Source organism: Cucurbitaria berberidis, assembly GCF_010015615.1.
Source record: "Cucurbitaria berberidis CBS 394.84 unplaced genomic scaffold K460scaffold_5, whole genome shotgun sequence".
Lineage (NCBI taxonomy): Eukaryota > Fungi > Ascomycota > Dothideomycetes > Pleosporales > Cucurbitariaceae > Cucurbitaria > Cucurbitaria berberidis.
Genome location: NW_024468939.1, coordinates 1,783,816 through 1,798,415, shown reverse-complemented (window position 1 = coordinate 1,798,415; position 14,600 = coordinate 1,783,816). Strand labels below are relative to the sequence as shown.

Here is a 14,600-nt window from a genome sequence, read left to right as displayed (position 1 = left end):
GGGCTGTGGTGGTCTGTGCGCCACCAGAGGTGGGGCTGGTTTCCATTCGAGACCAGCACTTACACTTTCATTGCCCAATCACTTGATGCCTCATGCAAAGCGTGCAGCATAGCATGTCAGAAGGTATGTGATCAAGCTCGCAAGCACTTTGCTTCTGAGGTGATATTTCAGATTTGGTTGATAGCACTCAGCTCATTTTAGCACATGTGGTGGGCAATCACTAATCCTTTGTGTACCTAATATCGCTGACTGCATCTTACCGGATTGCTTGCACATTGGACAACCCTTGCTAAGTTAAGCACACAGAACAACCCCGGCGCCGGTCGCGCGGCACACAGCCCCAGTCATATCGTTTCGAGGACGAATACTCATTCCTGGACGAAGACGGCTCTGGACCCTCAGGTACACAAACACCCAATTTCCAGGAAGATCCACAGGACGACGGTGATGATTTCATGCCCGACGTTCAAGAAGAAGAGCAGGAGGAAGAGGTAGACGATGACGTTGACGAAGGAGAAGATGATGACGACGAAGAGGACGAGGAGGACTCCGATGAAGAGTTTAACCCGCCAAGAAAGCACTCCGCTCGCGACATTAGCGTTATGGAAGTCGATTCCATCCAGGAGCCATCTACTCCCAATAGCAAGGGCAGGAAGAAATTTACAGATGACGTGAGATCACCGATTGCCTTCTCCAAGGGTGGCGGTGTCAAAGTGCCTACTGTGGACAACGATAGACTGCGCACTCGAGGCATTGCGGACTTTAGCAAGATCGGTGGACAGGAAATACGGCTGAAACATCTATTCGGGCCAGGGAGCGAAGCTCTCAAACCAGTTCTAGCAACGCGTGACTACTGGTATAAACAAGAAACCCTGCCTCTTCGACAGTCTGGCGGCTTAAAGAGAAGCTTCTTCGAGAGCCAGGACGCAAGAGAAAGGGAAAACAGGGTGACAAGGAAGTGGTTCGCTGATACTGGAAAGGCTGCATTTGCGATAGGGCAGAAGAGCAGAAAATTGAACGCAGAGGAGGGACAGTCGTATCTGGCAAGTGCCAGACCCAACTCTTTGAATATACTCTCTGGTATCGTCGATGAGCCTCACTTGACTTCCCTAAAGAAGGGCTCATTTGTCAGCGTTGCAGAACCATTCAAAGAGAGCAAGGACAGACCAGGGTGGTTGTTCAATCTTGGGGCACGGATACAAGAAGCACAATGGGCAGCGAACGAGGAAAGTAGCACGCAATATCTTGCCGTCGCTGTCGAGCAAGAGCCGACTGGTCGTCAGTCGAAGCCAATGGAAAATCCGAAAGCGCCAGCCTTCACAGCAACACATTCCTACCCCGCATCAATTCAGATCTGGAGTTTCGAGGCCACCAAGGATGGAGAGCTCGATATTGCAAAGGAGCCACGACTAGAATCGGTAATTTGCACAGACTGGGGCGCACCGAAACACTTCAGATGGTGTCCCATACAAGCAACAGATGGATCTGGGCTCTCGTTTAACGATACAACTGTGCACGTCGGCCTACTTGCGGCAATCTGGTCAGACGCTCGAGTTCGTATCCTAAATGTCTGCATCCCGAAGTCCGATGTCAACACCACGAAACCTCTCTATCTCCACTACTCACGCGCAGCATTCGATATATCTTTGCCAATGACGATACCAACATGTCTCCATTGGTTGTCAGGAACTTCACTGGCTGTTGGCACCGCTGCAGGCACAGTAGCAATCTGGACATTGACTCAGCCCGGCACCTTTGCGTCCGTGGAGACTAATAGATCCAGCCCGAAACCTTGGTTTTACCAGCACCTTGCTGATACCTACATTCTCACCATTTCCTCTGGTTGGCCCTCTCAACCACAATTTCTCTCGATAAGCATCGCCGACGGCTTTGCACGACTCTTCGATCTTCGCAGCCCAAACGCAGATTACACTGCTTCAATACGCGGGCGGACGCTTTGCGTGACCCAAGCATGGCACGAGCAAACACAGTCTTTTGCTATGCCGGATGAGCACTATATTCTCAAGCACAACCCAGTTCGTCGGTATTACCACAACCTGTACAGTATGCGATCTGAGAGCAGTATCACCCGAATTGCAACTAGTCCGGTGCATCCAGGTGTGCTTGTAGGCGGGGTAGATGGGGCGGTAGAGGTCAGTAATCCAGTTGGGAGAATCACGAACTACAAAGTTATTCCGTGGCAGCAAAAATGGTTTGTTCATGAGTGGAGAAGACCGGTGGAGCAGCTGGTGCTTCCGACTGCTACGCCTGAAGAAGACGATGCAATGGTGCAAGATGCGCCTGTTGAGGAGCTCTCTAGCTCTGCAACACATGATGAGAATGGCATGGTTCCTTCTGGATTTACGTCGCCAAACGTCTCACAATCGGTACTTTCCCAGCCCTTAGTCCGTATCACAGAAGGATACAAAGCGACTCAACCAGGTATCCAGCACTCCATCATGTCGAAGAAACCAACAAACCCGGAGATCGGCAAAGGTATCACTGTGTTCGAGGAGCCGTCTGCCATTACAGCGCTGGCATGGAATCCAAACTTGAAATTCGGAACATGGGCAGTCGCGGGTATGGGGTCTGGCCTGCTACGTGTGGAGGATGTTGGTGTCTGAGTAAACCATACTGAACATACACTGTCGCTAGGGTGAGAAGTGTACGAATGATGGTGTGAACTGGACAGAAAAGAAATGAATCACTTCGTGCTATCGTCTCGGCGCTACTGGCTCGTGCTTAGTGAAGGTTTTCAGGCGTTCGTGGTGGGGTCTATTTCTGGCAAAGCTTTTTTTTAATGTTCAGCAAAAGAAATGTGGATAACATTGGCGCACTCCACGTAGAGATTAGACGTGCTTCACGAATCACGCGTGCAAAGCCAATGTGGCGTTTGAGCTCAGGTACGTTGATCTAGAGATATTATAGTTTCGTCCGCCTGCAGCAAAGGCGGTTAAGCGTGATTATCTGTTTAGACAATCTTCGACGATCATGAAGATCAATAAGGGACTATGAACATTCTGGAGATAGTGCGCTTGCGCGTTCGGACTCGGGTCTTATAAGGCCCAGAGCCACTAGCTGCAATATGGATATCCAAGAAAAGTCCGACCACAAACAACAAGTGCGAGGCCACCCATCAGCACACCGCATGTTTCGAGTGTGCGCTCACCAGAAGTAGAAACCTGCCGAAGGATCTCAAACCGATGTGCAAAGGTCACAGATCGTCGCAAAATAAACATACCCAATGAGCACGTTTCAATCACTATCCCGACGATGTGGAAGAGCAACCCAAGCCTAAAATAGCCGGCAATTACAGCAGTTCTTGCTGTCTTCTTCCAGTCATAAGCTGCGAGTGAGAAGAGCTAGGAACTCCGACTTGGTAAAGCAGTGCATAATCAGCTGAATCAAGGCTTCTGTCACCCCCCAAAGGCCCAACTGAGGCTATATGATTGCCAGGCAGGTTAATTTCATTGTCGGCGCTGGGGTGTTCAAGATGTACCGACTTTACCGTGCCAGACCAGGCCCGCATATGAACTTGACGTACAAACTACGTTTTTTGAGTATTGAATTGCGGAACAAGAATGATAACATAATAGCGCGAACAATTCTCCGAAGATTAAAGTCCCGAAGCTAACGGCAATGCCTAGTAAGGCAATTACGGCTCCATAGACGAGTGCGCTAGGCCCCTAATAAGCCAACGCAGTGTTTGTGTGGCCGTAAGTTTGTTTTTCTGCTAGGCACGCTAGCTGCATTGGGCAATCTGGCGAGCTTTCTCCATGTTCTGCTGCGGCTTACTCGGTGTGCAGATCTTTCGGTTACCCAAGAGTCAAAAGGGCCGACAAATGGGGCCAAATCCACCCTGGGTCGTAGGATGGTGCATACATAGAGTCAGAGCGAATGATTAGTTGTGACTAGATATGTAAGGCCCCAAAGAACACGTGATTTAGAACCCCTTTACGTAGTGAATAGACATGGATGAATGCTGTAGGAGCTCAAGCATCATCAGCTTGCACCGCCACTTTCTCGCCGGCCTTAAGACACGAATACGAGATATCCTTTTGGGATGTAAGCGGACACTGATAAATGGTACATTTGCTCATGTATATAAACCCCTTCTCCTGTTACTCTACATCCGCACAACTCCTCAGCTCAAGAAACTCAGTCACCTTACACTCTATCATCCCAACTTCAAGAATCTCTCCCCTCTTCAGGATGCATTTCTCCATCACTTCCGCCGTCGCCATCATGGCTGGTCTCTCTGCTAGTGGATCCGCCTTCGTCCTTGACACCTTCTCAGGCCCCAACTGCGACCGTGTCGTCCAAACAGATGTCAACGTCTGGGACCACACCTGTGCGACTTGGCCTGAGGGTTTCCAGTCTTTCAAGATCAAAACTCGGGGGGGTGCTACTCAGAAAGCGTACTTCTTCGGGCCGGATAACTGCGGAAGCATTCCTGGCGCTGTCGGTAGTGGCTTTGTGGGTGCCGACTCGAAGGACTATACACTTGGACGCTGCTATGCTTTCAACGGTGCGTCAGTGAATGCGATTGCTTCGTACGCTGCTTAAGAGTATGGAAGTTCAACAAGGTATGTATTAATGTTCTGATGGCCGAAGAGAAGCTGACTGTTTCCTTAGATTGTAGTAGCATTGTGGATTGTCTTGGGGAGGAGGCGTGGAAAGAGAAGATTTCGTTCGTTTTGGAGGGTTTTCACGGACTCTCATGTACCTCTTCTTTTATTAGTCCAGTATGTTGGACACTTCCCATCATAGGATAGCAATATAAGCAACTAGAATTTAGCTATTTCCCAGACATACACTTTGGCGATTGCAACGTTCATTGTCGTTGGGCTATTAGTGACATCAGCTTCCGATGGTGTATGATACATGTTGCCTTTATGCAGACCGAGCTCGGAGAGATTTACGGGTCTTTCTGTTTATGATAAGGCCCAAAGCTCGATTACAGTGCCTCTGTTCTGCATCGGTGAAATCGGTGTCCTTGGCTATCATCCACACAAACAGCGCGAGAAAACAATGAAAACTCCCCAACTGGGCCACCTCGGGGGGCGGTACGACCGGAATACCGACGATACCAGCTATTTCACCTCTACCGAGGCGCTCATGTTGGCGTTTATAGCTTTCAACGTCGTCCGTTTCTATAACTTGACAAACTACCTGTACCTGCTCTTCTCCGACCTGCATCACATGGAACCGCTTTTACGATTTGCAGAGAGCTCTCCGAGCTTTACAACTTTTCTTCTCTCTCTCACATGGAATCGCAAGTGCACTCTAGCACTACGGATGAAAAATGTGCATCCTCAGATCGAGCATGTCGCTGACTTCTCCTGATCTCCAGTCTTGATCGACTCCCATTTCTCCTTGAATTCGATTCGGAACGAGGTCTTGGACATAGAGCTTAGAGCTTGGTTTCTATAAGAAGATCCTTGGAATTGTAAGCTTAGAGATAGCTTTTAAATATATACTATCTCTTTCTTATTACTTATTTCTTGTTTGAACGTACGTCAACACTAGCAAGAGCAGATCATACAACGCAGTAGGAGAAATCAGTATAAAACCACAGTTCAGGTGCTATACCCAGCACCTTAACACAGTTCTTATTACTTATAGTATAAAGTAAATACTATTGCCTAAAGCTACCCCTAACAAATATACTAATTCTATATATAGTATTTTACTATTCGGACCTCAGAGAATTAATCGCAAGAGGAAACTACCTGAGAAGGGGCAGGAGAACGCACATGAATACGAGCACGAGGATGCGCACGATGGGAACAAAGTTGGGTACGCAGTCGGACGCGGACGTGAGGATGGTGAATTTGCGCTAGGCCGAGAAGGCGCAGAAGCTAGTGCAGGTGCAGGGACCGCGAAGCAAGAGACGGTAAGCGGGAAACTAGAAACGGTGAACGGGAGCCTGATAACACGCTTCAGCATCGATAATTCTTATCTATATAAAAGAGCTTGTACATAAGTCTGAATAATAATACTATATTTATCTAAAGCCCTTTACTGTACGCTATTCATTTATAGATACGTATGTAAGATTATCGTCGCGTCGTCGCGCTAAGCTCGTGAAGAGACGGACAAAGCACGCAACTCCATCCCTACTTCTACTTCCTTGATTTGCTTTTCGATGACGAATCCACATTTGGATGACAAATATCCGCATCACTGTTGAACGGTGCTCTTTCTCTACCGCTCAGTGTCCTCTCTTTGACGCTCAACTTTGGTACCGCGTGCGATTAGTGGCGGTCACGCCGGAAATCTGTTGCGCGGTACGCTAGCTATCAAAGTAGGCAGAGTGGCAGGGCAGGACCTCACTATCTAGCCTACATTCCTCCACCAGTTTATCTTCAAGCCCCTAAAATTATCCTCAATCAACATTCGTCTATACGTTCCCTGACGTTGTCGCCACCGACGCAGATATTGCTCCGTGCCATGGCTCAGTGGCTCTGTCGACGCTTCGAGAGGCTCTTTCGGCAGCCATCCCCTCCGTCGGATCTGGGAAGGTTCGCTCTTCCTGCAGAGATAATCTTGATGATCACGTCGCATCTTGATGGTCTTTCCACAACATTCCTCGCCTTCACTTGCCGAGATCTATATAGCCTCTGTACTCCTGGACAGCTGGTGTTGACTCCGGCGGAGAGGACCCAGCTATTGCAGTACCTTGAGGACAACATCGCTGATGCTTATTTCTGTCGGTATTGTGGGACACTGCATCGCTGGCACGGGTACTGGAGTCATCCTATCTTGCGCTGGATCTCAGAGCACACACCGCGCCAGCATGGCGGAGATGACATCTATTTCTCACCATTCATCCAAATCCCGTTTTCGCATGCGCACTTGGTCATGAAACGACACTTTCGCGGCTGCGAACACGGTCCACTTCCAACCTTCCTCGACAAGCAAACACATACGGAATATCACAGAAACGGTGTCAAGCAGTCCTCAGCTCGTCACGCACGCATCGTCCATGATCAATTGCTGGTAATAACAAAGATCATCATTTCTCAACGAGAACGCGATTCGAAGAGCTTGCGAGAGAATATCAAACATACATGTCGACCCATTTGTTGGCATCTGTATGCATCTCGTGACCCTCTGTTAACGCAGTCCCCCAAGCTTGCCATCCAGGCAGATACTCCCGAAGCATCCCCCCTTTCGGACGATTCAACTCGGTCGTGTCCAATCTGCCACACAGACTACAGTATCAATGTATTTTGGCAAGGCCAAAGCGAAGGCTACGTTGTCGAGATATGCATCTATAGCCAGCTGGGCAGCTGTCGATCGCCACTCGATTGGAGCTGGCTGACCATGGCCTGCCCACGAACAGACGAGAGGTTTCGAGTAGAGCTCGATGAAAGATTTGGACCCGGTTCCGTGAGGAGACTCTGGCATGAAGCTGACGGTCATCCAGTTCTGCCAGATGCTAAATGGATAGACATGTTCGAGGAACTGCTTGTCATGTTTCGCAGGCGCGGAATGGGCTTGCATCAGTCATTTTCATCAGACCATCCAGCTATTCGGCTGAGAGACCGTTCCTATGGTTACAACTATGCTTACGAGCTTTGGAACCGACCACTTAGCTGGCATATTCCTCGGAAATAGGGCATGCTCGGCGTTATGCTGACGTCTTGAGCTTATTCCCCGAAATATCCCGATGCAAGGTAGTGCTCCCCCGCCAGGCATGAAATGCTCTGGGTTGAGTGTCCGGGCTGATCATCTTACAAAACCGAAGGAAATTCAGCTGAACTGAACGCGCCTGGAGGTCGCTGGGCGGATGGAGGTAGACGCTAGTGTCCCATTTGGGCATAGCTCGTCTAGCGCTGTGCAATGACGATGCCGGAAACCTTTGAAATTGGGACAAACCACCATGCATACACTCATCAGCAAAGGATATTTCGCGAAACCAAGTTCAGCAATACTTGCCATGTACTTCAAGCAACTTCTTCAACGATCTTTCATCTTGCAATCCCTTTCATAGAAGGACCACATTGACCGCCAGAATCGTGCAACACAGCACGACATGAAGAGCAAGACTGAGAGCAAACTGCATGCGACATGCACTGCCACCTTTTCCCTTTCCAGCTAGCTACAGGCCAGAAGCCCCCATGCCGAGGCCACATGGCAGGCGTTTCGGTCAAGCACGAATCAGCCCTGTCCTAGCCTGTACCTAACATTCCCAAACCGGAATCCTTTGGGACGAGTAAGACCTGATTTACGCAGCTTATCCATCTATGAGTCCATGATGCGCGGTATTGTATGCTCGGGACATGTCGACCTGAAACGCGATCGCGTGTGCTCTCACAATTCTGTAGGTTGCGCGAGCTGTACAACAGTCATCTTTCTGATCCTTCCCAACTCAGTCTTGCATTCACATCCTTTCATCTGCCCGGATCAGTAGACAACATGGGCGCGAACAATTCCGTCCCGGCGGACTATAGTGTGCCAGCGTATACCATTCTGGCCATCGACGTCGTGTTGACTACAGCTGCGGTGGGAGGGCGAACAGCACCACGTAGACGTCGCCAGCAACTGATGATTACCTCTGCTACTTTGCATTTGTGAGCCTCCCCACTCTTTCATCATTTCCACATGTTAATGATATAGATCGCAAGCCTCGGCCTGTTTCCATCTGGGCTACTATTGACAGCCTTCGGGGCGCTCGACCTCCAAGATGTCTCGCAGCAAAGTACAAAGGAACAGAAATTCGTAACAAACACCACGCTATCGTTTGCCGTTTCGTACATTATCGCGATTACGCTCGTCAAGCTCTCGATCCTCTTCCTCTATCACCGCACGTTCACTCTACGTCAGAAGTGGTTCCGGTACTGCTGGTGGATGCTGATGACTCTGACGATACTATGGACTTTGGCGGGTCTGATACTGCTGGTACTACAAGAGATTGGCACGTTACCTAGATACGACTTTGGCAGGATAGCGGTGCCGACAACGGGGATCTTCAATGCCTTGTCGGACATGCTCCTCATGCTTCTGCCGGCTGTCATGGTCTCTCGGCTGAAGATGCGCAGAAAACAGAAGATTGCGCTGGTCTCGATATTCTGCATTAGCGGGGTGCAAGTCAACAGCTCGCAAATACATACAGCGCTTACATACGACCACAGTACCTCAACCGTCTCCCTTGTCCGGGGGACAATCTACTTCTACAATCGTTCCCACCGCCTCAACCCAGCATACATGAACTACCTCGACATCGTCCTGACCGCCACCGAATCCTCCGCCGGATTGATGTGCGCCTGTCTCCCCCTCACCAAACCCCTCGTCATCCGCTTCACGCGCTGGCTGCAGCGTATGCACAGCCTCGATACCAAACATCAAGGCTGGACGACGTACTCACAGTCTGGAACGGGAGAGGGAAGAAATAAAGGAATAATAAGAGTGGATGATTACTCTGTCCAGCTGCTCAGGGCATCGGACCCGGCGTTGTCGCAGATAGGAGCATTGAATGGACTTCACGAACGTGGATATGCCGTGGCAGAGTGTGGGACCGTATCAGACAAATGCATTTTGCGAGGCGAATGCGCGGAGGGGAACGCAGGAGGGATGTTACCATTTTCTGGAGGTGGTCGCCTTTCAGGGGAGGCAGGACTTCTGTCGGGACCGACGACTCTGGTACAAGTTTACGGAATTCGAGAAATATTGGACTGTTTTGGTCCTCAATTGAATCGAGGTCGAGGTTCATGAACTCGTTGTTCCATGTCATGACACTACACAAGAATGTTAACTGTGAATAAAGAAGATGTATATGTTCAGCAATAACAGCCCCGGGCCCTTCTAGCAGGTCTAGGCCATCTTCCATAACAGTGAGAAATATCCGGCTGTAAAATAGCCAGCGACTGGCGCCCAACCTCCCGATCCTTCATTAGTTAGTCACAATCCTTGCGGCAGTCGTCTGATGGGTCCTATCTGCCGGATTAATCATCAATGTTGTAACTTTACTGCAACATTACGACATGGCTTCATCGCGCCAATACGTGTCCACTTTGTCGAAACGCCCTCTTTCTAAGCTATTAAGAAACAGACTAGGACTAATTTGCTAAAATCCTAAGCAGCTACAGCGTAATATCTTTTTCTAACTTTTCTAATATTACACTCCGCGGCTATGTTTATAAGGCAGAAGAACTACTTTAGTTGTTTTTTATTTACAATTTTATATTTAGCTTTAATGCTAACCTAGCACGTATAGAAAAAAACAAAAAAGGAGACAACAAGGAAAGCAATACTATAAAAAATAGCTAGAGTAGAAAAGCAGAAAGCTAGCAGGGGTTTAGTAAAATAGAAAAAAATAAAAAAAACCTGCTAGGCAACTGTGTTATTTAAAGTTTTGTAAGTATAAGTAATAATTTACTTATATATTATAAGTATAATACAGCACTAACCTTTTAAGCAGGCTTAGCGTTAAATGCGCTTTTAAAAACATAGAATCCGCAAATTAAACTTTTCTCTTAGTAATTAGGTTGCTTTAAGTGCTAGATGTAGTGGGTTAAGCATAGCAAACTAGTAATATTCTATAATAGAATTAACTAGTTAATTATCCTTGTAGACAAATTTACTATATAATGCGTAAATGCAACAGCTAGCAAAAGCTTCTAAAGGTACAGAGGAGAGCGGCAATTCCTAGACCTAAAGGGTAGATAAGATGAGATAGTAAGAAAAGGCAATATAATTATGTCTACACAAGAGGGCACTAGCTTTGATGGCATGCTAAGTCACAGAAGGAGGTATAGTATGCAGGTATTACAAGGCCGTCCGCTGTAGTGGAGTATCTTATTACAAACTCTCTACGATGCTAGTCAAAACCCTGGATGCTATTTCTGCTCTAGACATTCCGTACACTAATTAGGCTTCCACCCACTCAGCAAGTTTCCTGGACCGAGACTGTGGGCCTTTACAAGAATCCCGCATCACATCAGTACGTGGAAAGGCGTACGCAACCAATCCGTGAGAGAACTGCATAACAAATATGGCCATGTTGTGAGGATCAATCCAGATGAATTGAGCTTCACCGACCCGAATGCATGGAAAGATGTACGTGATCACTAGGACTAGTCCTTTGAACTCGCTTTACTGCACCGGATAGAATCACAACTGATATACTATTCATACTCCCCATATGAGCGAGGGCTAGACCCTACAAGGGCTAACAGCCTATAGGTCTATGGACATGGCACCAAGGGAACGACGGGATCTGTTCCACATAAAAACTGGGCCACGTATGGCCAATCGCCCAACGGAGTCAAAAATCTCCTTCAGGCTCGCGACAACGACCACAGTCGAATGCGCAAGATCTTCACGCCTGCATTCTCTGATCGAGCTCTCAAGCAGCAAGAACCGCTTTTCGTACGATATGCCGACCAACTAGTCTCGAGACTGCTAGAGGGCACAGAGGCAAACCCCGATCAGAAGTGGGACATGGTCAAAATGTATAACTTTACCACCTTCGATGTCATGGGCGACCTCACCTTTGGTGAACCACTTCACATGCTCGACAACGCGGAATACGTAAGTTTGCTAGCTACGATATTTGTAAGACAATTACTAACCTTTTGTCTTCAGGATCCCTGGGTGAAGGTCATCTTCTCGAGTATCAAATACTCGGCCAAGCTTGGCATACTCAAGAGTTATCCAAGGCTATGGCGTGCGTTCAAGACTCTCGTGCCAGAGACTGGAAACAAAAAGAGGATCAATCACTTCCTGCATTCGGTCACACGAGTCACCAAGCGACTCGAAAAGGGCCGTGAGCACGAAGGCGTGGATCTGTGGGATCTTGTGTTGAGCCAGAAAGAAGGAAAGGGGTTGAGTCGAGGCGAAATGGACGCCAACGCCTCTCTCTTCATGCTTGCAGGTACTGAGACCACCGCGACATTAGTGTCAGGCTTGACATACTTTCTCCTGACAAAGCCCGAGTGTATGAAGAGGATTTTCAAAGCGCCTGCGCCCTAGTTGAGCTATCGCTGGTTTCTGTAAAAGTACTTTGAGTGCGGAGGTATTTGTGATCACATTAATTCTTCTAGGATAGGTCGAGACAGTCGCTAACCATGGTTCTAAACCTTATTATCGTTCTTCTATAGTACTATATATCGATTTTCTGCTCTCTATGACTACTAATGAGTCTGATGCGAGTTTTGGTTGTATCTGCCTAACAGTTCAAGTATGAGAGGAGTCACTCGCTCCGAGTGTATGAAGAAGCTGGCCGGTGAGATCCGTGGTACGTTCACCAGCGCAGACGGCATGACGATGGAACGACTTGCTGCTCTGCCCTACCTTGCAGCTTGCATCAAGGAAGCGTTCCGCTTGTACCCCCCAGTTCCATTAGAGATGCCAAGGATCACGCCGAAAGAGGGCAGTACGATTCTCGGCCAATTTGTTCCGCCTAACACTGCTGTCGCCATCCCGCAGCATGCAACGTATACCCACAAGAAAAACTTCAAGATGCCAATGGAGTATATTCCGGAGCGATGGCTCGGTGACAGCAGGTTTGACAGCGATGAGAAGCTCGCACTGCAACCATTCTCAGTGGGTTCGAGGGATTGTGTGGGCAAGAAGTAAGTCTTGTAGTCTTAGATGGAGTGAGATGAGATATTTAAGAAAGATATACTAACATTGAGTAGCTTGGCCAACCACGAGATACGTCTTATCATTGCAAAAGTTATATACAGCTTCGACCTTGAGCTAGCGCCCGAGAGCAATGAATGGACGGACCAACTGACTTTCATTTTGTGGGAGAAGAAGCCGCTGATGTGCAAGCTGCATGCGGTGAAGTGATCAATTCATATCGCTTTGTCACATATTATAGATTTCCTAGCAGTTTCGAGACGTATAGATGCGAGATCACAACATGGAATATATAGACTAACGCGGATCATGCAGTCATGAGGTCACTTATGCTTATTGTCGATGTCAAATAGTACTTTGCTGGGCTATTCGTCGAGCAACGTAGGGTTATTGTAGGTATTAGCTACGAGGGTCTATACAGTCTTAAAGTTCTTAAAGTATCCTTAACGTACGCGTTTAATTTCTTCTGCCTAGAGTAGTCTACAGCTCTTAACTATAGTTTTTTAACCTGCCTATTTTAACAAGAATAATGCTAGCTTTAGTTATTTAATTTTTACTTTTATATTTAACTAAATACTGCAAGCTAAATTTTAAACTCTCTCTACTCCCCTAAAGCTACTTAATTTTATTTTTAAACTTTTATTATTATTCTAACGCTTATAGCCTGTACAGCCTACTTAGCTATTTGTTTATTATTTTTTAAAATTATTTAAAAAAAGTTAAGTAGTCTAGATTAGTAGCAGTAAAAATAAAAATAAATATTTTTTATATAAAAAGTTAAAATTACTAAATTTTAGTATTTTTAATATTTCTAACTATTAGAGTAATATATTATACAGGCGAGTTAGTTGCCTAGTTAAGTTAGTTACAATGCTAAAATTTTACTAAAATTAGTAGTTTTTTACTATTAAACGCAATGCTTTAATATAATAATATATAATTTTTTTAAAAAAAAAATTAAATATAACTTGCAGTTTAGGCTTTAAAACGCAATATAAATTTTTTTTAATAAAAAACTGCATAAATTTATAGCATTTTTTAAATAATACTTAATAATTAATTAAAAAAAAAAGCTTTTATAATACAATACTAGGCCTAATAAAATAAAGTTTTTTTTAATAAAAAAAAGTAATTGCTTAGTATATATTTTATTTTAAAAACTAAGAATTTCTGCTTTAACTAGCTACTATAAATAATATAACTAATACTTTGCTAGCTAAATATAAGCAATTACTTATTAGTAAAAACTAAACTAGTATATTTATTAAATAATATTTATAACTTAGTACTAAAACTTTTTAAAAGTATAATTATTAAAAAAATTTATATAAAAATCCTAAGCTTTGTCAGGAAAATTCAACTTAGGTATAGTAGGCTGGGCAGGCCCTAGTAGCTAGCAATCTGCGCAACTAAAATATTTGCTATATTTACTTTATACTTACTTTTTAGTTTTAGCCTGCTATTGCGTACTCTAGCTAGCGCTATTTAACTATTTTATATAGTTTGCTTGTGCTACTTGTATTGCCTATATTACTAATATTACTTATATTGCTAGTGTTGCCTGCTTTAATAGTATTACCTGCTTTAATAAAATTGCAGAAATAGGCAAGCTTATTTATAGCACCTAATTATATTATATATTAAGTAAAAGTTGTATATGCAAGTTCTGCTTAATAGTTTTTATAGTAGTATATATTCTACTAAGTTTAAGCGCCTATTATAAATTTTTAAGTAAAATTTAGAATTTTGCTTTATTTTATTATTTTTTATAATTTTGTACTATATATACTAGCTGCAATTATAATATAATTAATAAAATATATTAATAATTATATTACTAAACTATTACTAAAGCAAACTATTATATATTTATATAAAGCTGTTTTTAGTTGCATATTCGTCTACTTACGCTTTATATATATTAGCCTATTTTTAATACTTAGTTAGCTTTTGCTTTTATTTATTTTTTATAAGTATAATAATTATTATATATAGTTTAGCATAGTACT

General features: G+C 45.3%; 4 protein-coding genes across 4 annotated transcripts; all 4 read left to right on the top strand.

Moving 5' to 3' along the window:
• Window positions 1–82: 82 nt before the first annotated feature.
• On the top strand, window positions 83–3,080 carry K460DRAFT_319597 (uncharacterized protein). The gene is made up of 2 exons (XM_040930430.1): window positions 83–123; window positions 307–3,080. The coding sequence occupies exons 1-2, from the start codon at window positions 93–95 to the stop codon at window positions 2,622–2,624; spliced, it is 2,349 nt and encodes a 782-aa protein (XP_040784541.1). The 5' UTR covers window positions 83–92; the 3' UTR covers window positions 2,625–3,080.
• Window positions 3,081–4,245: 1,165 nt separating this feature from the next.
• Window positions 4,246–7,626, top strand: K460DRAFT_398087 (uncharacterized protein; the record flags this gene model as incomplete). The annotated part of the gene is made up of 7 exons (XM_040936187.1): window positions 4,246–4,528; window positions 4,578–4,586; window positions 4,636–4,690; window positions 4,902–5,066; window positions 5,686–5,896; window positions 6,046–6,053; window positions 6,312–7,626. 7 exons carry the CDS (start codon window positions 4,246–4,248, stop codon window positions 7,621–7,623), a joined length of 2,043 nt encoding a protein of 680 aa, XP_040784540.1.
• Window positions 7,627–7,974: 348 nt separating this feature from the next.
• Window positions 7,975–9,724, top strand: K460DRAFT_398086 (uncharacterized protein). Its single transcript, XM_040936186.1, has 2 exons — window positions 7,975–8,579; window positions 8,634–9,724. Exons 1-2 carry the CDS (start codon window positions 8,278–8,280, stop codon window positions 9,718–9,720), a joined length of 1,389 nt encoding a protein of 462 aa, XP_040784539.1. The 5' UTR covers window positions 7,975–8,277; the 3' UTR covers window positions 9,721–9,724.
• A 980-nt stretch (window positions 9,725–10,704) lies between these two features.
• On the top strand, window positions 10,705–12,801 carry K460DRAFT_379946 (cytochrome P450 monooxygenase-like protein; the record flags this gene model as incomplete). The annotated part of the gene is made up of 6 exons (XM_040935206.1): window positions 10,705–10,762; window positions 10,880–11,064; window positions 11,191–11,538; window positions 11,593–11,942; window positions 12,189–12,581; window positions 12,648–12,801. 6 exons carry the CDS (start codon window positions 10,705–10,707, stop codon window positions 12,799–12,801), a joined length of 1,488 nt encoding a protein of 495 aa, XP_040784538.1.
• Window positions 12,802–14,600: the final 1,799 nt, after the last annotated feature.